The sequence below is a fragment of the Myotis yumanensis genome, unplaced genomic scaffold, assembly GCF_028538775.1.
Source record: "Myotis yumanensis isolate MYYU_CA2020_CCGP unplaced genomic scaffold, mMyoYum1.0.hap1 SCAF_16, whole genome shotgun sequence".
NCBI classification, from domain to species: Eukaryota; Metazoa; Chordata; class Mammalia; order Chiroptera; family Vespertilionidae; genus Myotis; species Myotis yumanensis.
Genome location: NW_027223767.1, coordinates 44794040 through 44815892, shown reverse-complemented (window position 1 = coordinate 44815892; position 21853 = coordinate 44794040). Strand labels below are relative to the sequence as shown.

Sequence of the window (21853 nt, the reverse complement as noted above, 5' to 3'; positions counted from 1 at the left end):
CCCACGGCCTTTCTCTCTCCCTAGGCTGTTTTGCCAAGACAAAAATCTCTCTGGGCCCTGGCCGGTATGGCTACATGGTTAGAGCGTCAGCCCTCACACCAAAGGGTCATGGGTTCGATTCCCAGTCAAGGGCACATACCTGGATTGCAAATTCAATCCCGTTCAGTGGGGCAGGAGGCAACCAATCAATGTGTCTCTCTCACATCGATGCTTCTCTCTCCCCACTCCCTCACTTCCTTCCATTGTGTCTAAAAATCAATCGGGAAAATATCCTCGGGTGAGGATTAACAACAACCAAACCTCTGTTCTCTCGGCCTCACCTGGCTTTAGTGCATGTACATAAAGGACACGTGCCTTCCGTCCTGGCCTGTGCATACAGGCTGTCAGGGTGTGTGTTCCTATCTCCTGTGTTGTACTGTGTTTGTGCTGCCACTTAACCTGCACCGGGGGAGCTCTGGGTGGAGTGCCTCGGTGGTAGAGCGTCAGCCCGTGCACCCAAGGGTCGCAGGTGCTTGTTTGTTGTTGTTGTTGTTTTTAAGTTTAACTTGATTCATCTAATGAAATATTTATTTTTAAAAAATATATTTTATTGATTTTTTTACAGAGAGGAAGGGAGAGGGATAGAGAGTTTGAAACATGAGAGAGAAACATTAATCAGCTGTACACCCGCTACTGGGGATGTGCCTGCAACCAAGGTACATGCCCTTGACTGGAATTGAACCTGGGACCTTTCAGCCCGCAGGCCAACGCTCTATCCACTGAGCCAAATTGGTTAGGGCAAGGGTTGCAGGTTCGATTCCTGGTCAAGGGAACATAATTGGGTTGTGGATGTTTCTCTCTGTGTGTCTCTCCCCATTCCTTCCACTTCCTCTAAAAATCAATGGGAAAATATCCCCGGTGGGGATTAACAACAACAAACCGCATGCTGGGGCTCTTTCCTGAAAGTGTCACTGGGCTGCGTGGCCTTGTACAGGCTTCACTTTGTCGTCTGAAACACGAGAGTTTGATTGAATGGCTTCTGGTCACAGAGTTTCACGATTTGGAGTAGGGGGCAGTGACCCCTGCAGACCCCCATGCTTATCCCTGAAAGCCCTATTGAACCATCCCTCTGCCAAATTTCAAATTCTTTGCTTCACAAGCACTGGTTCTTCCCGCTCCATTTAGCCCTTCAGAACCCGGAGCTCATCCCCCTTCTGCTGGAAATAGCACTGGGGCTATGAGTGAGGATTTGCTTGCTTTGGACTTGAGGAAGAGGAGACTAGTATGGGCGCTGGAACAAGTCTCTTCAGAATGCGCCACCCTGGCAGTTATTGTTTTACCTTCCCTTCACCTGCCTACAGAGACTCCGAAGATCCTGCTCAGCAAGGCAACCTTAGCATAGTCACCTCAGCGCATATGAATGAAGTGTGGCAGGCAGGGGGGGACCCAAGCAAAAATCTGTTTGCTGGATTACCCTTGTCCCATTGTTTGTAGGTAGCCCTGCAAGAATGTGTTTACCAAATGTTTGCTCGTTTTGTTTTTTTTTTTTTGTCTAGGAATTGCCTACCTCCCCTTCTTTGGCCCAAAATCACATGTACACCTCATTTTGCCCATCATCTTTGGAATTTTCATGCTTACGTGAATTCCCTGTGAGCACATATTAAAACTTGACTTTTTTCTTGTTAATACGCTGTATATCTTTTTAAAAATTTATTGATTTTAGCCGAAACCGGTTTGGCTCAGTGGATAGAGCGTCGGCCTGCGGACTGAGGGGTCCCGGGTTCGATTCCGGTCAGGGGCATGTACCTGGGTTGCGGGCACATCCCCAGTGGGAGATGTGCAGGAGGCAGCTGGTCGATGTTTCTCTCTCATCGATGTTTCTGACTCTCTATTTCTCTCCCTTCCGCTCTGTAAAAAATCAATAAAATATATTTTTTAAAAAAATTTATTGATTTTAGAGGAAGAGAGGGAGGGAGGGAGGGACATCAATTTCTTGTTCCACATACTTATGCATCATTGGTTGATTTCTGTCTGTGCCCTGACTGGGGATTGAACCCAAAACCTTGGTGTGTTGGAATGATGTTCTAACCAACTGAGCTACCTGGCCAGGGCTCATACTGTATGTCTTTTGAATTATCTCACCAGTCACAAGTACTAAAAGAGTCAGGGAAAATTTTCCCTCACCCCAACGCTAAGAAGCTTCTAGAAGCATAAAACTATGGCAATCATGATGACCTGATTTAGGGGGGACAATTCTAGTTTCAAATAATTTTATTCACTGAACCCACATTGTGTTTTTTTTTCTCTTTTTCCTTGCCCTTTGCAGCCAATCATTCTTTAAGATCGACCAATTTCTCTTCCATCTACGATTTTCCCGGTTACCCTTTTCCCAGGGCCACCACCAGCTAGGCTAAGCGCCATCAATTGTCCTTGAAGGAAGCACCCGCCTTTGATCTCCCAGTGCTGCTCTCCTCCCCTTTCAATCCCTACCCTCCACCCCTCCTTCTTCCCCTCAACAGTGAAAGTAAATGTTTTAAATAAAAATCAGATCATTTACTTCACTCCAGGGCTAACACACCTCCCAATGGCTTCCCTTCCCCGAAGCCTTTCACCTTGACCTTCTTTTTTGTTTTTCAAAGATGCTAAGTTTGTTTCTGCCTTAGGGCCTTTGCACTCCCTGTCCACTGAGCCTAGAACAATCTGCCCTGAGGTGTTTGCAGAGCCGGTTCTTTCTGGTTCTTTCTGGTCGTGCAGGTTTCGGTTCGAACTGTTACTTTCTCAAAAAAGCTTTCTCTGACCACTCAAGGTAGTCTCTCCCGGCCTCCCCACCGGCCTCCCCACCCCCTTACTTTCTCTCTCACTCTTACATTATCCAATTATATAACTCAACACTTGTGACCATATACACTTTTTTAAAACATTTTTTTCCTACCCTAGCCAGTTTGGCTCAGTGGATTGAGCATTGGCCTGTAGATGGAAGGATCCCGGGTTTGAGTCTGGTCAAGGGTATGTACCTTGTACCTCAGTTTGATTACAGGCCCCTCCCGGCCTGGCCCTGATCCTGGGCATGCAGGAGGCAACCAATTGATGTATTTCTCTCACATTGATATTTCTGTCTTTCCCTCTCTCTTCCACACTCTAAAAATCAATGGGAAAGTATCTTCGGGTGAGGATTAAAAACAACAACAACAAAACATTTTTCTTTCTTTTTAATTGATGATATATACAAATGGTACAAAATTTAAAAGGTATAAAAATAAAAAGTGTCCCTCACTTCCTTGTAACCCAGTTTCACTCCTGTCCAGGTGCAACAACTATTTCCACTTTCTTATATGTCTTTCTAGATATATTCTCTAAAATAACAAACACCATATACTCTTATTTTTCTCTACATGAAGTAACATGAATACACACACACATACCACTCTACATCTCGCTTTTCATACTTACCAAGAATATGAATATTTTTCCATGTCAGTGCCTTACAAATCTGCTCCATTCCTATTAATTTTTGTTCAGTATTTCACTGTAACTGAATGGATCTCTCTCAATCAATGTAATCCATTCCCTATCAGCATACATTTAGTTGTTTCCTCTCCTATTGAAAATAACCAATAATGTCGCCATGAATAGCTTCATACTTATACCATTTTACACTTGTGTAGATATACCTGAGAGAAAAGTTGCTGGTTAGAGGGTTTGTGCAAGTTGCTGGTTTAAGGGTGATGTGTAATTGATAGCCTGATAGTGCTAAAGACTCCTCTATGGTGATCACACCGATGAGCTCTTACATTAGCAGTGAAATCATCTTCGTCTTTTGTTTGATACTTGCTTATTGCCTGTCTCCCTTCTCTGACCATGAGAAGGTCAGTGTCCTGTTCATCACTCTGTATCCAGAGCCTCACACATGGTAAACCGCAATAAATATTTGATGAATAAAGAAACTTCATTGGAGGCGGTCCCCCAATTTTTGTTCTAAGAATATAGTCAGTTTGCCTATGAGCCTGCAGCACACTCAACTGTTTGCTTTGTCTTTCTCCTCCCTAGACTGGGAACCATTTCTGATGCATCTTTCTTTTTCCTTGTGCAATGGCTGACACACAGTAGGGCTCAATAAGCCTGAGTTGAAGGAATGAATTGATGACTTGGAAGGCTGTGACTCACATAGGAAAGTCAGAAGCAGATAAAGCTCAGTGGGGAAGAGGTGGCCCTGGACTGAAAAGTTGGGAGAGGGAGAGGCCCCGTCATGATCTAGAGATGCAGGGCTGTGCTGAGAGAGAGCACCCACAGGAGATGTCCTAGAGAGAGCGCACCCCATCTTCCACCAGGACAGCACAACGGAAGTCTCCACTCTCGCCCTCCACCTGACCCTTGGATTGTTTTCTCCATCAGGCATGTACGTATGAGTTTTCAAGAGCCTATGACATGTTTGAGACCTGAACTAATTTTTAAAGTTAGCTCCAAAATATAAGAGAAATATAAAAATTAATATTTTATTAAATGTATATAAAATATGTCAACTATTAACAGCAACTCAACTATATATAGTTATTTATAAATTTTATTTAATGTGGGATATTGCCACATTATATTAATGTATTTGATATAATATAGAATGAGGTTTCCGAAACTGGAAACTTGAAAGTGTTTTTTTAAAAAAAACTTATAGTGCCTGGCCTGGGTGGCTCAGTGGTTGAGCATCATCAACCCATGACCAGGAGATCACGGTTCAGTTCCCATCAGGGCACATCCCCAGTGTGGGGCGTGCAGGAGGCAGCCGATCAATGATTCTCTATCATCATTGATGTTTCTATCCCCCCTCCCTCTCCCTTCCTCTCTGAAATCAACAAAAATATATTAAAAAATAAATAAATAAGCCCTTTTAGTTAATTTGGAGTTCTCTCAAAGAGAGAATATTGCTTTGTGAGGATTTCATCCTCTTTAATCCTGTATTTCCTCAAACAAACATTCATTCCAGAGTTATAGTAAGGACAGAATGAAATAATGTGTTATAAAAGGGAGATAAGGACACATATGTAATACCTTAATCAATAAATAAAAAATAAAAGGACTAGTCTAGCAGATGCAAAGTAGTGTTCGCACCTGATTGTTTCCGATCAGCTCCTGGAAGGGCTGAGGGGTTGTTTTGTTGATTTCAGCTGCCCAATCAGTACCTACGGTGCTCAGCTCCAGGGGACACTATACAAATACAGTATGAATGCCGCCTCCTGGAGTTGGGTCTTGCCTGGCTTGTGCGGGAGGTAAGGGCTCAGGAAATGTTTGCTTAATGTGTAAGTGAACGCAATCCAATGGTACTTCCTGCTCATTTCACCTCCCAAGATAAAAAGAAAACGTTGAGTAGGGTTAGGGTGAAGAGAGGAGAGGAGGAAAGTCAGTCATTCACACACACACACACACAGACACACACACACACTAATTATGCACCTTTTAACTGGGAGGCTTCCGGCTTCACTGAGATGGGTGTGTGAGTGTGAGTGTGTTGGTGGCAGTGCAGGACGGGGCAATGCTAAGGCCAGTGTCCTATTCCTAAAGGTGCTCCTCTTAATCTCCCTTGAAATCGTACACCTCTCCTGTTTTCAGTGTGTTCTGAATCGTGCTGGCGAGTTGACAACCCTGGAGTCGCACCCAAAGTCTTACGTTTAATTACAGCGCTCATTCATTTAAAAACAAACCAACAACAACTCGTTCTTAACGCCGGCCTGGGGAAAACAGGCCCCTGTACGGTACATCGCCCTCCACGTGGTACCGCCCTCAGCAGTGGCGCTTAAACTGGGAGCAGGAGGATGAAAGGGAGTGAGAATAAGACGGAAACAGACGAGACGAAGCCAGGCGGCTGTAGAGACGCGGCTCTTGGAGGTGGGTCTGGGGCAGAGGAGGGACGGAGACCAGTGGGCAGGGGCCCAGCGGGCAGGGCCTGGGGGGTATTTTATCCTGTGGCACCTGGGAGCCAGGAAGGCATCCTAGGAAGGCAAGTGACATGGTCAGATCTGAATGATTGGAAACGGAGCGCGGACGGGAGGGGGAGGGAGAGTGAGAGGCGGGGAGAGTCGTCCAGAGGCTGCTGAAGCGACAGATGGTCTTCAACCAGCGCTGGTGCTGGTGCTGGTGCCGGAGGAGAGGGCGCGGGAGAGCACAGGTCGGGGGGCACGAGGAAGTGAAACCCAACAAGGCTGGTGCAGAGATATAGCCCGCCCTCAAACAGAGACCCCGGGGGAACTAAGACGGATGTAGATAAAGGACCCCTTTACTTTGCGCCTTAATCCACCCGGCGTCCTCCTTCCCTTCACCCAGCCGCCTCTTTATATGGAGATGAGAGTAAAACAAGGGGCGGGGCGGACGCCCACGGAAATCCGGGTACTTTTTTTTTAAAACCAAGTAGACGTCAGCGGAGAAACGAAGAAAATCAAAGTACTTCCGGTTACTCCGGATGTGAAGGCTCCCAAGCTCCTCCGCCGGCGGAGGGCCAAGGGGAAGGATGGCCGGGCGGGCCGCGCGGCTGGTGCTGCTAGCCGGAGTGGCCACGCTCGCCAGCGGCTCCCAGGGCGACCGCGAGCCGGTGTACCGCGACTGCGTGCTGCGCTGCGAGGAACGGAACTGCTCAGGGGACGCGCTGAAGCACTTCCGCTCCCGCCAGCCAATCTACATGAGCCTAGCAGGTAAGCCCCGCCCCGTGAGCCACGCCCTCGCCTTGGCCCCGCCTCTCTCTCATCCCCCGCAAATACCCCTCTGCAATGTCTGAACCTTAATTTCCTACCCAGGACTCCTTGTGAGTGTGATTGGAGCCCCAGGATAACGAGAGGCTCATCATTCAGTTCTGTTTTCCCAGAAACTCTCATTTACTTTATATTTATTCAGTCAAACGGGTACTTATTTAATAGTCCAGAGTCCAGGGCCCTGGAATGACACTGAAATCAAACCAAGGTCCTGCCCTTCGATGCTCACAGTCCCCATGGGGACGAGCTTCTCAAGTGCAAGGTGCAGGATGACTCGAGCCATAAAGGATCTTTAGATTCAGCAACAGGACCATACAGGGGAGGAAGGATTCCTTTCTAGCGTTGAGGGTTTGGGGGCAGCGATCATCTTAGAACATCTTGAGAAGGAAGGGCTTCCCGAGGGATACATCACATTTGGGCCTGTGGCCATCGTGGGCACCTTCTGTGTGACAGGTGTCAAAATAGTCCATTTAACAAGCCTTTGAGGTGGATTCCGATTTTACAGATAGGGAGCTCAGAGAGATTAAGCGCCTGCCCAAAGTCACACAGCCAGTAAGTGGTATGTAGAGTGTCCAGTTCTGGCCCGTTTGTCAACAAGTTCGTTCTCTTTACTCTCCCTTTCCCATCTAGACAGGGGAAATGGAGAGGGAGGCTCTGGGCAGATGAAGGCCCATCCGGAGGCTTAGTTTACTCAGGGAGCAGGATGCATAAAGAGGAGTATTGGGCAATAAAGCTGGAAAGACAACTTGGGGCCTTAAAAGTCAGACTGAAGAATTTGGGCTTTGTTTTTGTTTTTTGTTTTTTAAATATATTTTATTGATTTTTTACAGAGAGGAAGGGAGATAGATAGATAGTTAGAAACATCGATGGGAGAGAAACATCGAACAGCTGCCTCCTGCACATCTCCTACTAGGGATGTGCCCGCAACCAAGGTACATGCCCTTAACCGGAATCGAACCTGGGACCTTTCAGTCCGCAGGCCGACGCTCTATCCACTGAGCCAAACCGGTTCCGGCTGGGCTTTGTTTTTATAGGAGGGAGTTAAGATGGCAAGTGTTCCTCCCTGGTGAGTGAGCACAAACCCTGAGTTCAGGAAAGGCAAGCATAAACCCAGGAATCCATAGACGAATCCATCAGATGCCAAGATCCTCGTCTTGAGTGAAAGGAGAAGAACCATCTCTGTTTGCTCCCTATATGCCTCCACCCCCCAGAGCACACACATGCCCCTTTCCTCATGTATATGTCCCATCTCCTATCCATCCAAGCGGGAACCTGGAATTCTGACATTTCTTCTAGTTCTCTTCAACCTGCAGACCCTGTTGGCCTGCATTCAAGTGTAGGCCCTATTCAAGCTCTCTCTGTGCCTCCCATACTGCGTAGTTCACCCGGGTAATTTATCTGTTTCAGGCTGGACCTGTCAGGACGACTGTAAGTATGAGTGTATGTGGGTTACCGTTGGCCTCTACCTCCAGGAAGGTCACAAAGTGCCTCAGTTCCATGGCAAGGTGAGTTGGAGGGTCAGGGAAGGTAGATGGTGGGAGTGTGGTGGGAGTAATATGCCCCCCTCCTGCACAGTCTGAAGGGTGGGGTAATCTGGATTTGTTACAGGTGCCTGTTCTTCTCAGAATATACTGGTTTTCATATGGGAATCAGATGGGACCACTGTGTCCTGCCTCTAGATTTGGAATAAGATCTAGGGTCTCCTCAGAGAGTGGGGCTGGGCTTCTTAGAGTTGTTGGATGCCCACCTTGCTACAAGGACAAATTCCCTCACCTACCCCAGCATCTCCTCAGTGGCTCCTTCAGTAGGAGCCTGGATTAAGATAGCAATACCCCCTCTTCCCCCATTGCCTAGGGAGGAACAGTCTGCTGGTGCCTTTTGATATGATAATGATATATTTAAAATATATTTTTTATTGATTTCAGAGAGGAAAGGAGAGGGATAGAAATATCAATGATGATGGATGGGGTCAATCAGGGAAAAAGAAGACATATGTAAAACTTTAGACAATAAAAATTGAAAAATACATACATCAATGATGAGAGAGAATCAGCAATCGGCTGCCTCCTGCATGCCCCCTACTGGGGGTCCAGCCCACAACCCAGGCACGTGACCTCCTCATAAGTTGACACTCAAGCACGGAGCTACACTGCCCGGCCGGTCATGATCCGATAATGATCTTGTTCCAGTCTGTTGTTGGCAAGAATTATTCTCCCCGGTTTGTCACAGAGTAAGCTGTGGCTCAGAGGGCTGTGGTCAGAGGTAGAGGAGGATTAGGACCACTGTCTTCTAGATGGCAGAACTGTGCTGGTTCTATCACGCCATACTGAGCCATCTGTACTGGCCCACCCAGCCTTCCCAGAGACCAGGCTTACAGTGCCGAGTGCTGGCCAGGATAGAGGGGTGACTGGGAGGGAGCTGACTGACTCAACGGGACTGGGCCTGAGGCTTTGGCCCAGAGCTGAGGGCCCAGCTGAGGAACTATCGATGCAGCAAGTCAAAGCTAGGTTGGGCCAGCTAGGGGTTGCTTGCCCCTCAGCCCCACCCCCACCCCCATGTGTTCCTTTTTTCAGTGGCCCTTCTCCCGGTTCCTGTTCTTCCAAGAGCCAGCTTCTGCTGTGGCCTCTTTCCTGAATGGGCTGGCCAGCCTGGTGATGCTTTGTCGTTACCGCACCTTCGTGCCGGCCTCCTCTCCCATGTACCCCACCTGCATGGCCTTCGCCTGGGTAGGTACCCTGGCAGGACTCTTGCTTTACACCCTCATCCAGGAAAGAGAAACTCTGGGATCCCCGCTCTCCCCCTCTAGGGCTTCCACCCACCAAGCTCCCCCTGTGTTTTCCAGGACTATAGTTGCAGTTGAGGGGTGGCCAGGCCTGGGAAGACAAAGGGGAGGTGCTGAGTCAGGCCTCGCCTTTCTAGCGGAGTTGTAGGCCAGGCTATTTGGGAAGGAAGGCGAGAGGAAAGAAACATCGTTCTTGCCTACAGGAGGAAGCCACTAAGAGCACCAACAGGGCAGCTGACAAACAGAAAAGGGAGATGGTGGTAGGAAGACACGGGGCTTTCCAGGGGCCCCTCTGGAGACCGTGAAGCAATCGCAGCCCTAGCCCCGGCCGGGAAGCAGTGGCAGCCACAGCACTCCCTCTAGCTCCCAGCCTGGTCTTAGACCACCCGGTGGGGAAAGCCGAAATACGTTCCATCTGAGTATCCGGAGCAGGCTCTGAGCTTCACAGTGTGACTGGTCAGAGCTGCCTGTGTAAGCCTCAGGGAAACAGTCTCCACTCACTCACCTTCCTGACATAAAAGCAGCCATTCCTTCACATATTGAGTCCCTACTGTGTGCCACTCACTTTGTTAGGTGCTGGAGATCCAAATGTGTATAAAAAAACAGATGGCTCTCTGCCCTCTGGTACTAATCCCACAACTGAATGTAAAAGTTCGGTGGAAGAGAGGTGGTGTAGGGGCATGTGACAGGGGACCAGATCTGTATGGGACAATCAGGGAAGGCTTCCCTGAGGAAGGGGCATGCAAGGGAAGATCAGAATGGTCAGTGAATGTTAACTAGGTGAATTCAGGGAAAATAGAAGTCATTGTCTATGGAGAAGACTCGGAATGTGCACAGGCAGGAGAGAGCTCAGGTTATATGAGGACCTAAACGGCCAGGAGGCCTGCCTTGCAGGGAGCCAGGAGATGGGGTGTGAGCCTGGTGAACAGGTGGGCTGTGGACGGGGCCAGCCCATGAGGAGCCTGGGGGCACATTGGGCGCAGCGGTCGCCAACCGGTGGTCCGCGGGCCACTGGTGGTCCGTGAGGTCCGAAAGGTTGGCGACCGCTGCCTTAGGGCACTTCAGATCTTGACTTGCAAAGCATCAGGAAGCCATGAGGATCAGAGAGAAGGAGTTTCATGAATATATTATCTGGAAAATTAATCTTGGCTGCTGTATAGAGAATAGATTGGAGGGGGCAGAAGTGAATACAGGGGGCTAGTGGATTTTAATATATTTTTATTGTTTTCAGAGAGGAAGGGAGAGGGAAAGAGATAGAAACATCAGTGATGAGAGAGAATCATGGATCGGCTGCCTCCTGCACGCCCCACACTGGGGATGGAGAAGCCGCCTGGGCCTGTGACTGGAATCGAACCGTGACCTCAGAGGGTCCCAGCTAGTCTTCATGCCTTGTGGTCATTCCAGGATTCCTGTCTGCAGCTCCCTGATTCTCGGATCTTTCATTCCACTGTCATCTGCCCCTCGGCTTCCTTCTCGCTGTGGTGTCACACTCCCCAGGAGTATCCGCGGACCCCTCGGGGCAGAGCAGGAGCTGTAAGGTGGGGAGAGGCAGACCCTTGGGGCCTGTGTCTGGGGCGCCCTACAGAACACTGTTCTGGGGCAGGGACTCCCCTCACGCCATCTGTAGGCCTTGAGGGACAGAGCATCAGCCTCCGCGCTCCCTTTAATGATCCAGTTTGGATTTTACGCTTGATCTTTCGTCCTGTGTTTGCAGGAGGGAGGGATCCTGCCTGTACGGAGGGTGAGGCAGTGGACTTTGTCCTGGGCTGGGTCCTCTGAGCAGTGGGGCTCCTGATTTCTGTTGGGGTGGGGTAGGAAGGCCCCTCACCTGCTCCAGGTGAGATGTTGGGGGGGGGTGCCTTAATCTTTTCCTTTGGGAAATGAGGAGACCCTGCTCCCAGCAGGGCTAATGAAGCGTTGAGGTTTAGGTCTGAGCTCTGCTGGGCAGCGGGCAGGCTTTGGGGGAGCCCCTCAGAGCTCTGCATACCATGGACCTTTGACTTGATGGCACTGGGAGCCCGTGCTCCCTGCCAAAGCTCAGAGGCCAACCCAGTTCCTTGCCCCTTCATCCCGCAAGGAAAGGACCTCAGGGGTAGAGGTGAGCGTGGGGTCCCAGGAAGGCCCACCTGCAGGGTGATTTGTGGAGCTGGGGGCTGACTGTGCTCTTCTCCTGCTGAGGAAACTTCAAGAAGAGATGGGTTGAGGCTGCAGCAGGATGAGGGTTAGACTTCAGGAAGGACTTCCCGACAATCAGACAAGAGCCGGTGAAACCGGCAATGGCAGGAAATCAAACCGTCCTTTTGGATGGTGTAAAACGCCCACCTCCTCCCCTCTCCATCCACCTCTTCCCCCATCTCTCTCAGGAGTGAGCGGGGTTAGGCTTGCCCTGCGTGAGGCAGGGGGTGAGACACCGTGGCCTCTGGGTGGGGGCAAGGGGCAGGCTGGCAGCAGGCGTCATATTTAACATTCTGCCTCCCCCACTTCTGAGACACCGAGCTATTTAAAGACCCACTTGTCCCCACCACCACGGTGTCAGTGACAGCCCCGAGCACTGGGGCTTAGCGCAGGGGTCGAATTCCTGACAGATCTGGCTCACTTGGCATCCAACCGGTTTCAGGGCTGGGATATTTTTGTCTCAATTTTCTTATTTTCCAACAGACCGAAACAGTCCCCGCTCTCCCTCCACCCAGCCTTCCCTGTCCCCTTCATTTCCACCCTCACTGGCACCCGGCCCCTGGCCTCCCCCTTCCCTCTGTGTTTACAAGAAGTTCTTGGCGCCTGCTGGGCCAGCCCATCCTCCTCCTGGCCTGTCTGATTGGCCAGTCCCCCCATCTGCCTCCCCATTCTACTCGAGCTTGGCTAAGGAGTCCAGGAACAGCGGGACGCTTGCATCTGGGGGGCTTTCCCTTCCTTCTGCGTCCCGTCCCTCTGTCCACTTGAGTCTTGATTACAAACCGAGTGAAGGGAACTGGTGTCCCTTCGGTGCCTCCTGGTGGGATAGGAGCTCAGGAGCCAGGAGGCGGGGGCTCTTCCCATGGCGGAGGTGTCTGTGTTCTGGGATCAGAGACCCGGGGTTTGACCTGGTACATTGGGACCCTTAAGGAAGAGGAGGATGGGGTCAGGTAAAGGGAAACGGTGGGGGGTCCGCTTGCTGGACGATGAAGGAAACTGACATTTATGTGGCACCTACTGTATACCAGGCCACAAGTCACAGCAGCCGTTTATTGAGTGGCTTCTCTGTGCCAGGCATTTCGCAGACACCGTCCTCGGGCCCCTCAGGCAGTGAGCACTGTTATTAACTCTGTTTTGTAGGTGGGGCAACTGAGGCACAGAGAAGCCATTTGCTATTTAGGGCCTAAGTCAGAACTTGAACCAAGGGCCCATCTCTTTGTAAAGGCTCCGACATTCTGTCCCCAGCCTGGAACTGTGGGGTGGGCCTGGGCAGCTGTGGGGAGACCATCTCTTCTCCACCTAGACTTGCTTGACCTATAGGGAGAGCGGGAGGCAGACTTGGCCTCTCCGGTCTGTGGAGAGGTGTGAGGGTCTCGTGCTGGTCATCAAGGTGGGGAGAAACAACACCTCATGTTGTGCCCTGTCCTGGGCTGCACTGGGCAGCACACTGCACCTGTATTACTCCTTAAATCCTTATCAACCCTGTTACCGTTCCCATTTTACAGATGAGCAAACTGAGGCCCAGCAAGGCTAAATAGCCTGTCCAAAGACACAGAGGGAATGCAGAGCTGGAATTTGAACCCTGGCTGTCTGGCCTCAGGGCCTATATTCTTAATGACACTCTCTTTCCTGAAGAGGAGCTCCCCAGAATGGGACACTGCCCAGTGGAGAGGGGACTTTTCAGGGGTGCAGAGGCAGTTGAACAGGAGACCAAGTAGCCCCCACCCCTGTGCCCTACAGCTCAGCCCTGGCCTTGTGCAACCCGCCCCTCCCCTGCTCTCAGTGTTCCAACGGCCACTTAGCTCAGTCTTTTGTCACCTCCCCCTTCCTGCCAGATTACAAGGAGGCCTGGCTGGCTTCCAGTCCCTTCTGCCTTCCCCTCCACCTCCTGCTCACACTGGCTGCAGGGCCATTCTCCCCAAGGAAGTCCCTGTTCCAGGCCTGCCTCGGAGACCTGGCCCACGTGATCACCTGGGTCTCCAGCCCTGAGCCTGCTCCTCTCCCCAAGCTGACTCTGAGCATCACACTTTGTGGGAGCAGCGTCCAAGAAGCCACCCTATTCTGTCCCGTTTCTAGCCTCCAGATCATGCCTCCATTACCGTCTCTGGGGAAGGGGCAGCACGAGGGATAGAACAAGAAATAACCGGACTTAGAATAACCACCTGCCATCAGGGCTGGGAAGGGTGGAAGAAGCATGGGCAGCCTCATCTGTCCCAGGACTTGAGGAGCATAAACAGTGAGATTCAGCCCAGGGCCCAGGCCAGACAGGCTGGTGCAGGAGCAAGGAGAGCCCCGCGGGCCCCTCCCCATTGTCCTTCCCTTTCTCTCAGAAGCCGCCTGGGGCCTGCAGGAGAGGACTCATCCTGTCTGAGCTCCCTGCTGCAGTCCCTGATGGAGAGTGGCTTCTCAGCCTGCTCCCTCGGCCGCCTGCCTGGCCAGTTTTCCTGGTGTCCTGGACCCAACTGAGCCGCTTCCCCCTTTCCCCATCTATGGCAGGGTTGTCCCACCCTAGCGTATCCCTCCCTGCCTCCAGGGCATCCCGGCTGGCTGCTGCTTCCTTTGACTGCTTGTCACTGATTTCCCAGCCCTTCCGCCCAGTCCAAGTATGTATGTCGGCCCCAGCCCACCCTTCTTTCAGTTATGTGGGCCTCTGCATGGATACAGCGGTCCCTAAGAGAGGTGCCAGCACCAGGCCCACGTGAGTGATCCAGGGCTCATTCGCCAGGCGATGTGTACTTTCTCCCAGCAGTTAATTTCCAGGAAGAAGGCATCAGCTGCTCCCCTGGGCCCTTGACCACCACAGCCTCTCCAGCCCTGCTCCTCGCTTCTCCCAGAACTCGGAGCAGCAGCCACTGGTCCAGCGGGTTGGGCCGGCCCAGCCAGGAGGAAGCTGGGCTCGGAGGCGGAGCCTCCTCCTTCTCCTCCTCAGACTTGGCCCAGTGGGATCTGCTTCATCTCCCTCTCTTGCTGGCTGGCTCCAGACACACCCCACGCTGGCTCGAGCCCCTCACCCCACCCACTTCATTCCCGCCCCCAGAGGCTGAGGTCACTGGCTCCCCTGGCCCAGGTGGGGCTGTCTTCACCTGCCAGTTGGGGAAGGAGGCGAGGCCCCCCCAGGGCTGTTGTCTTAGGATTGAGTAACCAGGGAATTTGACTTGGCCAGAACTGGTTCCCAGGCCAAGCCAGAAACCTGTGGTGGCTTCAAACCCCCACTCCCTTGGGGGGTTCTGGTGGGGGGCTGGGCCTGAGGGAGCTGGGCCGTTGGGAGGGGAGGGGCACAGATCTGTTTGGTGGGCTCTGGGAGCAAGAGGAGGCACATTGCTCTGCTCTGAAGAGCCCCTTCCCCAAAGTGAGACAGGTGTGAGCCCTCTGCGGGGGCCTCTCCCTCCTTGGGGTGCCACACTCACCAGCCCCTCCCTCCTCAGGTCTCCCTCAATGCTTGGTTCTGGTCCACAGTCTTCCACACCAAGGACACGGACCTCACAGAGGTGAGCACCCCTCCTGCTCCCTCTCTGCGCCCAGAGGGGTGGGGCGGAGCCGGCTTAGTTTTCCTGCTGACTCTGCCCAGGGAGCCATGCTCTGTGCCCAGCATTGTAAACCTGTTAGTGCACTTGAGCCTCACTCAGTCCTTGTGAGGTAGGTGTGATGATTATTGGCTCTTTTTAAAAAATATATATTTTTTTATTGATTTCAGTGAGGAAGGGAGAGGGAGAGAGAGAGATAGAAACATCAATGATGAGAGAGAACCATTGATTGACTGCCTCCTGCACGCGCCCCACTGGGATTGAGCCCTCGGGCATGTGCCCTTGACCGGAATCGAACCCGGGATCCTTCAGTCCACAGGCCTACGCTCTACCCACTGAGCCAAACCAGCCAGGGATTGGCTCTTCTTAACTGATGAGGCAGCTGAGCCTTGGAAAGGCGAGATCACGTGGCCTGGGTCGCCCACAGCGAAGGGGCGTGGAGCCCACAGCTGGGGCTCCGACTGCCTCTGGACCCTGGGGCACGCTTTGATGCTCTGGCATCTAGGCAGGCGCCCTCCACCAACGCCACTGAAGCTTCTCTGCTGAGCAGTGTTTTAACGTTGTGTTATATGCACACACCGTTCAGTCTGTTACCTTCACAAGTGAAACAGCAAGAGGCAGAAGCAGCAGGAGGCAGCAACCCCACTGACCATAGGCGGGGCCTCGGCCACCCCTCCTTGTCCCAATCCCCGGTGGGTCCTCTCTGGGCCCTGCCCCCCAGGAGGCCCTGTCCACCTCCTGCTCCCCTCCCACCGGCCCCTCATCCAGCTCTCCCTGTCCTCAGAAAATGGACTACTTCTGTGCCTCCACCGTCATCCTGCACTCCATCTATCTGTGCTGTGTCAGGTGAGCCCACCGTGGCTGCGGGCCCAGGCCCCAGGGAGGGTTGCAGGCCTGCCCAGCTGGCCTGTTGGTGGGGGAGAGGGGCAGTGGCTTCCAGGCACTGATGTTGGGGTGAGGTGATGCCTCCGGGAATGCCACTGGGGACGGGCCACCCTCCATCTGAGCAGCTCTGGATGGTGGGCAGGACTGTGGGGCTGCAGCGCCCAACTGTGGCCAGTGCCTTTCGGGCCCTCCTGCTGCTCATGCTGACGGCGCACGTCTCCTACCTGAGCCTCGTCCGCTTTGACTATGGCTACAACCTGGCGGCCAACGTGGCCATTGGTGAGGCAGGGCTGGGGCCCGGGGGTGGGACAGCTGCAGAACTGCTGGCGTGGGGGGAGGAGTTGGTGCTGTTCCTAGAGAAGGAGGTTCTAAGAGAGCCTTGGGTCGGGGAAGGGAGAAGATTTGGGGTAGAAGAGGGAGACTGGGCGGGGAGTCTGAGGTGATCCTGGGGTCAAAGAGCCCGAGGACAGGGGAGGCTGGGGGGCGGGGGGTGGAGGAGGTCCAGGGCCTGAGCCTCTGCCCCCACCCCCAGGCCTGGTGAACGTGGTGTGGTGGCTGGCCTGGTGCTGGTGGAACCGGCAGCAGCTGCCTCACGTGCGCAAGTGCATGGTGGTGGTCCTGCTGCTGCAGGGGCTGTCCCTGCTCGAGCTGCTGGACTTCCCGCCCCTCTTCTGGGTCCTGGATGCCCACGCCATCTGGCACATCAGCACCATCCCCGTCCACGTCCTCTTTTTCAGGTGAGTGCCCGCTGCCCAGGGCTCGCCTTCCCCGTGCCCTTCCTCGCCGCTCTCAGGGGAGACAGTTCTCTGCTGCTTCGCCCCCTGCGGTTTGCCTGCACTCACCCCGCCCCGCCACCAGGGGGCGCCCCGGGTCTGGGCTTCAGTGGCTCCTTCCTCTGCTCACAGCTTCCTGGAAGAGGACAGCCTGTACCTGCTGAAGGAATCGAAGCTGGACTGAAGGCCCGGGAGCGAGTCTGCCCTCCTGGGGACTCTGCCCTCTCCCTGCTGGCTCCTCTTCTCCCCATCCCTTGCGATGATTTATTTTTTGAACTTAGACTTGAAGGGTGTGGGCCCAGAATCATGTAATAGGCCCACCACCTGGCTCGCCCCCACATGGCCCTCACAGGCACGTGTTGGGGCCTGGCCTCTGAGCACCGGGGGCTAGAGGATGGGCGGCCCCTCTGGTTCCTGAACTGAGCTGTGTTCTCAGCTCCGCCAAGAGGAGAGCGGCCTCTGCTTTCCCGTCGGCCAGCCACCTCCTCACACCCCCTCTCCGCCTGCTGGTTGCCGGAGACCTCTGTCCAGCTGGGAGACCAGCTGCCAGGCCGTCTTGGATGCAATGGGATTTCCTCCTGTTACCCCCGTGCCCTCCTCCAGGGACCACTAGGTGGCACTAGACGCTTGCTCTTTGGCTGCCCATGTTTCCAGGCCCAATGCACTCCATCCCAAGGGGTCTTGAGAGACCACGAAGTTGGGACTGGTAGGCACAGGCCTGGGGTGTGCGGGATGCTGGGTGGGACAGTGTGTGTGAACCCTGGCCTGGTGCAGTGTGGAGGCGTGGGGGTGGGGTGAGTGGCTTTAACGTGTGTTGTTAAGCCCTGGCCGGGGCTTCAAGCTCAGTTGGTTAAAGCGTCATCCCGATGTGCCAAAGTTGTGGGTTTGATCCCCGGTCAGGACAAGAAACAACCAATGAATGTATAAGTAAATGGAACAACAAATCAATGTTTCTCTCTCTCTCTCTCTCTCTCTCTCTCTCTCTCCCTCTCTAAAATCAATAAAAATTTAAAAATAAATCAAGTGTGTGTGTTGGGGGAGCAGGCAGGTTAGTGTGGATTAGGGGAATATACGTGGACTGGGTGTGAGTGCAGGGGATGTGCCACAGTGAGGGGAGTTTGGAGCAGGGTGAGGGGATTCATCACCGTCAATAACCATTTATTGAGCACCAACTCTGCACAAAGCCCCAAGATCTGGCTGGGGGTGTGGGTGACCAGGCTGTGTGTGTTGGTGGATGTGTTTGCCTGGGGCCCCTCTCCCTTTGCAAATCACAAAAGGGCCCCCACACAACTCCAGATCACCCTCCAGAACCAGAACCAGCCCTTTGGGAGGCAGAGGGCGGAGGGAAGTGGGGATCCCCTGGGCCCCTCCAGCCTCCCTGTCTCCCCCGCCCCCACACCCTGGTGCCAGGCCTGCTGAGCCCTTTTGCCAGAGCACTGACCCTCAGCAGGGGGAGAGGCAATCTGAGGCTGGCCAGCCAAGGCCACACTATGCCTGCACCCTGGCAAAGGTGCTCCCCGCTAGTCGCTGGCAGTCCCGTCCATTCCTGCCCCACAAGGATAGAATGTGCAGCTCCAGAAACTTCCATTCAAAGGCAGTCTCTCTGATTGGCGCAGGAGCAGGACTCCTTGTCCTGTGTGTGTTTCCCGCGCTCACCTATGGATTCTGGCTCTTCCCCTGCTGCCTGTCTCTCCTGGGGGCAGGGGCACTCTGCTAGGACTCCAACTGCAGGGACGTGGCCATGTTTATTTTGATCCTGAGAAGTATTTTAAGGTCGGAGGGTAGCAGGGACTTGCTTAATAAACCAATGTTCAGCCTCACCTGCCCTTATTCAGCTCGTGTGAGAGTAGGATGGGCTGGAGCAGTGGTTCTCAACCTTCTGGCCCTTTAAATACAGTTCCTCATGTGGTGACCCAACCATAAAATTATTTTCGTTGCTACTTCATAACTGTAATGTTGCTACCGTTATGAATCGTAATGTAAACATCTGATATGCAGGATGGTCTTAGGCGACCCCTGGGAAAGGGTCGTTTGACCGCCAAAGGGGTCGCGACCCACAGGTTGAGAACCGCTTGGCGGGAGGGAAGCAGGAAACAGTGCTGGCTGTAGGCAGCGGACAGGTGGGGTCTCTGCCGAGGTATGTGGGGGTGGGGATGGCAGGGCCAGACACAGAGCAACAGCAGAGCCACGGAGCCCGGCCCAGCTGTGGGGGAACCGGCGGAGGGAGCTGGTGCTTGTTCTTCCTCTCACTTCCCAGGGTCTTGGTTTGTGCCTGGATTGTAACCCTGCCCCTTGCAAGTTCCACTTCTCCTCATTCCCCCTCCCCTCTGGTCTGAGCCATCGGGAGTGTCGCCTGCCAACAGGATAACAGGACCTGCCGCTGAGTGTGAGAACCAGTGGACTAGCAGGGGCCTGGCCCACAGCAGATGCTGACGGAGGTCCCTTGGACTAAGCCTTCCTCAGTTTGGGGAAGATGAATGATACAGAAATCTGTGTACATGGAAGCTTCCGGGGGGGGAAAAGGCCAGGGTGGGTGCCTCCCACACCCCCGAAACACAAGAGAGAGCTCTGGGCCCTTGTTGCTTCCCAGGAGAGCCACAGACAGCACTGACACGCAGTAGGACAGACATTTCTTTATTAGGTGCCGCCTCAGGTAATAGGGAATCTGAGGGCTGAGGGCTGCCGGCTGAGGGGGGCCTCACACCCCAACCTTCTTCTGGGCCCAGGCAAAGAAGATGCCCTTGACATCGTCTACGCCTGTTCGAAGATAGGCAGGCATGGTGTAGGTTCGTAGGTCCCGCACCCGGTAGCCGCTACGCACCAGGGCCTCCCTCACCACCTCCTCACACAGGGGCACCACCGCTAGCCGGGCCTCCCCAGCCAGGTACCAGGACTCCTCCAGGGCCCCGATGAGGAGGAGGTGCCCCCCAGGCCTGAGCAGTGTAGTGATGTGGTCCAGGGCCCGCTGGAAGCTGGCAAGGTCAGGGCTCACCGCCTCCAGGCAGAAGGTAGAGACCAGAGCATCGGCAGGCAGGGGCGCCAGGCTCCCAGCGCCCAGGGGCTGGGGCTGGTGCACGTCGATGGGGAGGACCCGCTTCACCCTCGCTCGCAGCTGGCGCTCCTTCTCCTGCCATGACTCACTGCAGGGACAGAGGGTATCATCCGGCCAGGCTAGGACGCCCAGGCTCAGTCCTCTGCTGCCCTCCCCGCACACTCCCTGGGCAGCCCCCTGCCAAACCCTCGTGCCCCAGCCCTTACCCCTTGTCCTCAATGAGGCAGACGTGCCGGCTGTACCCGCTCCAATCGAAGGCCCCAGGCTCCTCCCGCAGCCACAGCCCCAGCTCCTGGCGGTTCACCTCCAGGAAGTCTGTCATGGTGATGTCCTCGAAGTGGGCGCAGGCGCTGAGCAGCTGGTACACGGTGGGGCCTGAACCAATGTCGATGAGGGTGTGTCCAGACACCTCACCTGGATGGGGCAGAAGAAGAGGGTCCTGGTGCCTGCCTGGCCCTGCTTCTCCCTCCCTCCTCTCCTTCCCTCCCTCCCTCTCTTCCTTCTTCCTCTGTGTGTCTCTATCTGGAAAAAGCATTGGCTGTAGAGTAGGACTAACTAGAGTCCTAAAAACGTACCGTGAGAAAGGAGCTTAACTGTACAAGTGTACCTGTGGAGAGCGGCTACGGCGTTTGGACAGGTTCAAGCCTCAGACTAAAGAGAGGGCACCGTCCTCTCCTGGCAAAGCCACGTGCAAGTCCCAGCTTGGAGGGCAAAGCCCTCCCAGCACCATCAGAGCCAAAGGCTATTGTAAGCTTGACCTTATGGTCCGAACCTGTGGTCCCAGGTGCGAGAGGTGCAGCAAGTGCTGCCAAAACAAAGCTTGATCAAGTTCAGGTGCAAGTAATTGAGTGCATTCGAAACCCGCGAGAACATTGTAAGCACGCCCTTACTGTGCCGCGTGGAATCTGCTATAAAATAAAGACCGGCTTGCAGGCCGCGGCTGTCTCTCCATCAGAGAGCAGCGTCCCACCCAGACCCAGCTTCCTCCTCTTGTCTGTCTTCTCCATCCTTCACCACCGCCTCTCAGGTTCACCCCTGACCGTGCTGGACACGGCTCAGTACCTACCTCCCAGGAGGACTGAGTGGGGTGCGGGCCGTCTCTCCCAGGTGTCTCTCCCCAATATCTGTCTATTTCTCCGTCCCTCCTGCTCTCTGTCCCGCACCGCCCACCTCCCCTCTCAATTCTGAGCATCCTCCCGCCCCTCCCACCCCTGTGCCCGGGTGGGTCTCTCTCCGGTCGCCCCTCTTCCTCTTCTGTTTTCACCTCTGAACTCCCTGCCCCTCGGTGCGCACTGGCTCCCCCACGCGCCCCTCCGCCGCCTGCGGGCTCCTGGTCCCGGGCCCCCGCGCACCTGTGGCGAAGGTCTGCGCCAGGCAGCGCAGTTTCCAGGGCCCCACGCCGTCGGCGGCGCTCAGGTCCCCCCTCGGGGGCGCGTAGTTGTTGCGGAGGTAGGCGCCCGGCTCGAAGCGCTGGTAGGCCGCCGCCACCTCCGCGAGCCCCGGGTGCGAGTCCCGGGCGGCTCCCGCGGCGGGACTTGGGTCTGCCATCCTCCTGCTGCCACCGAGGCCCACCCGGTGCCCCACGGCCGCACAGCCCCTTTATCTGCGGTTGGACCCCCGCCCATCCCTCCGCGGCCGGGGGTGCGGCGGGGCGGAGCGCGGAACCGCCCGGGGCCACGCGCGCTGCGCCCCCCCTCCCCGCATCCATCTCCGTTAGCGTCCCGGCCGCAGACACGGTGGGCGGCGGCCACCGCGGGGACACGTGTCCCGCCCCCGCTCACGTTTCTTCCGCCGCCCGCCACGCTCTGCCACCTGGCCTGCTCCCGGCCCGCAGCTCGGCTTCCCGCCCCGTAACCCTGCGATCCCCACCCCGCCGGACCCCCGCAGCCCCCGTCGCTCTCCTCCCGCCCCCACGGCCATGCGCCCCTCTGCCCGGCCCGCCATCCCTTCTC

General features: G+C 54.6%; 2 protein-coding genes across 7 annotated transcripts; one reads left to right on the top strand and one right to left on the bottom strand.

Moving 5' to 3' along the window:
* Positions 1-5681: 5681 nt before the first annotated feature.
* Positions 5682-17850, top strand: PGAP3 (post-GPI attachment to proteins phospholipase 3). Of its 6 annotated transcripts, XM_070393413.1 has the most exons (9): positions 5682-5856; positions 6380-6656; positions 8121-8218; positions 9287-9439; positions 15093-15155; positions 15976-16037; positions 16219-16355; positions 16609-16813; positions 16982-17850. In XM_070393413.1, exons 2-9 carry the CDS (start codon positions 6476-6478, stop codon positions 17031-17033), a joined length of 951 nt encoding a protein of 316 aa, XP_070249514.1. In that variant the 5' UTR covers positions 5682-5856; positions 6380-6475; the 3' UTR covers positions 17034-17850. The 6 variants fall into 6 exon arrangements, with proteins under 6 accessions (XP_070249514.1, XP_070249518.1, XP_070249517.1 ...); XM_070393417.1 differs by lacking the exon at positions 9287-9439; XM_070393414.1 differs by lacking the exon at positions 5682-5856 and having other exon boundaries at positions 6377-6656.
* A 1632-nt stretch (positions 17851-19482) lies between these two features.
* PNMT (phenylethanolamine N-methyltransferase) lies at positions 19483-21519 on the bottom strand. Its single transcript, XM_070393320.1, has 3 exons — positions 21254-21519; positions 20108-20315; positions 19483-19989 (listed from the first exon to the last, which is right to left on the bottom strand). Exons 1-3 carry the CDS (start codon positions 21447-21449, stop codon positions 19548-19550), a joined length of 846 nt encoding a protein of 281 aa, XP_070249421.1. The 5' UTR covers positions 21450-21519; the 3' UTR covers positions 19483-19547.
* Between the last annotated feature and the right edge of the window lie 334 nt (positions 21520-21853).

Coding starts and splice junctions, on each gene's coding strand:
- PGAP3 (XM_070393413.1), top strand. CDS start 6,476: ATGGCCGGGCGGGCCGCGCGGCTGGTGCTGCTAGCCGGAGTGGCCACG. Junction 9,440..15,092: donor CCTGCATGGCCTTCGCCTGG/GTAGGTACCCTG, acceptor CTCCCTCCTCAG/GTCTCCCTCAATGCTTGGTT. Junction 16,356..16,608: donor GGCGGCCAACGTGGCCATTG/GTGAGGCAGGGC, acceptor CCCCACCCCCAG/GCCTGGTGAACGTGGTGTGG.
- PNMT (XM_070393320.1), bottom strand. CDS start 21,449: ATGGCAGACCCAAGTCCCGCCGCGGGAGCCGCCCGGGACTCGCACCCG. Junction 20,316..21,253: donor GGCGCAGACCTTCGCCACAG/GTGCGCGGGGGC, acceptor TGCCCCATCCAG/GTGAGGTGTCTGGACACACC. Junction 19,990..20,107: donor TGCCTCATTGAGGACAAGGG/GTAAGGGCTGGG, acceptor CTGTCCCTGCAG/TGAGTCATGGCAGGAGAAGG.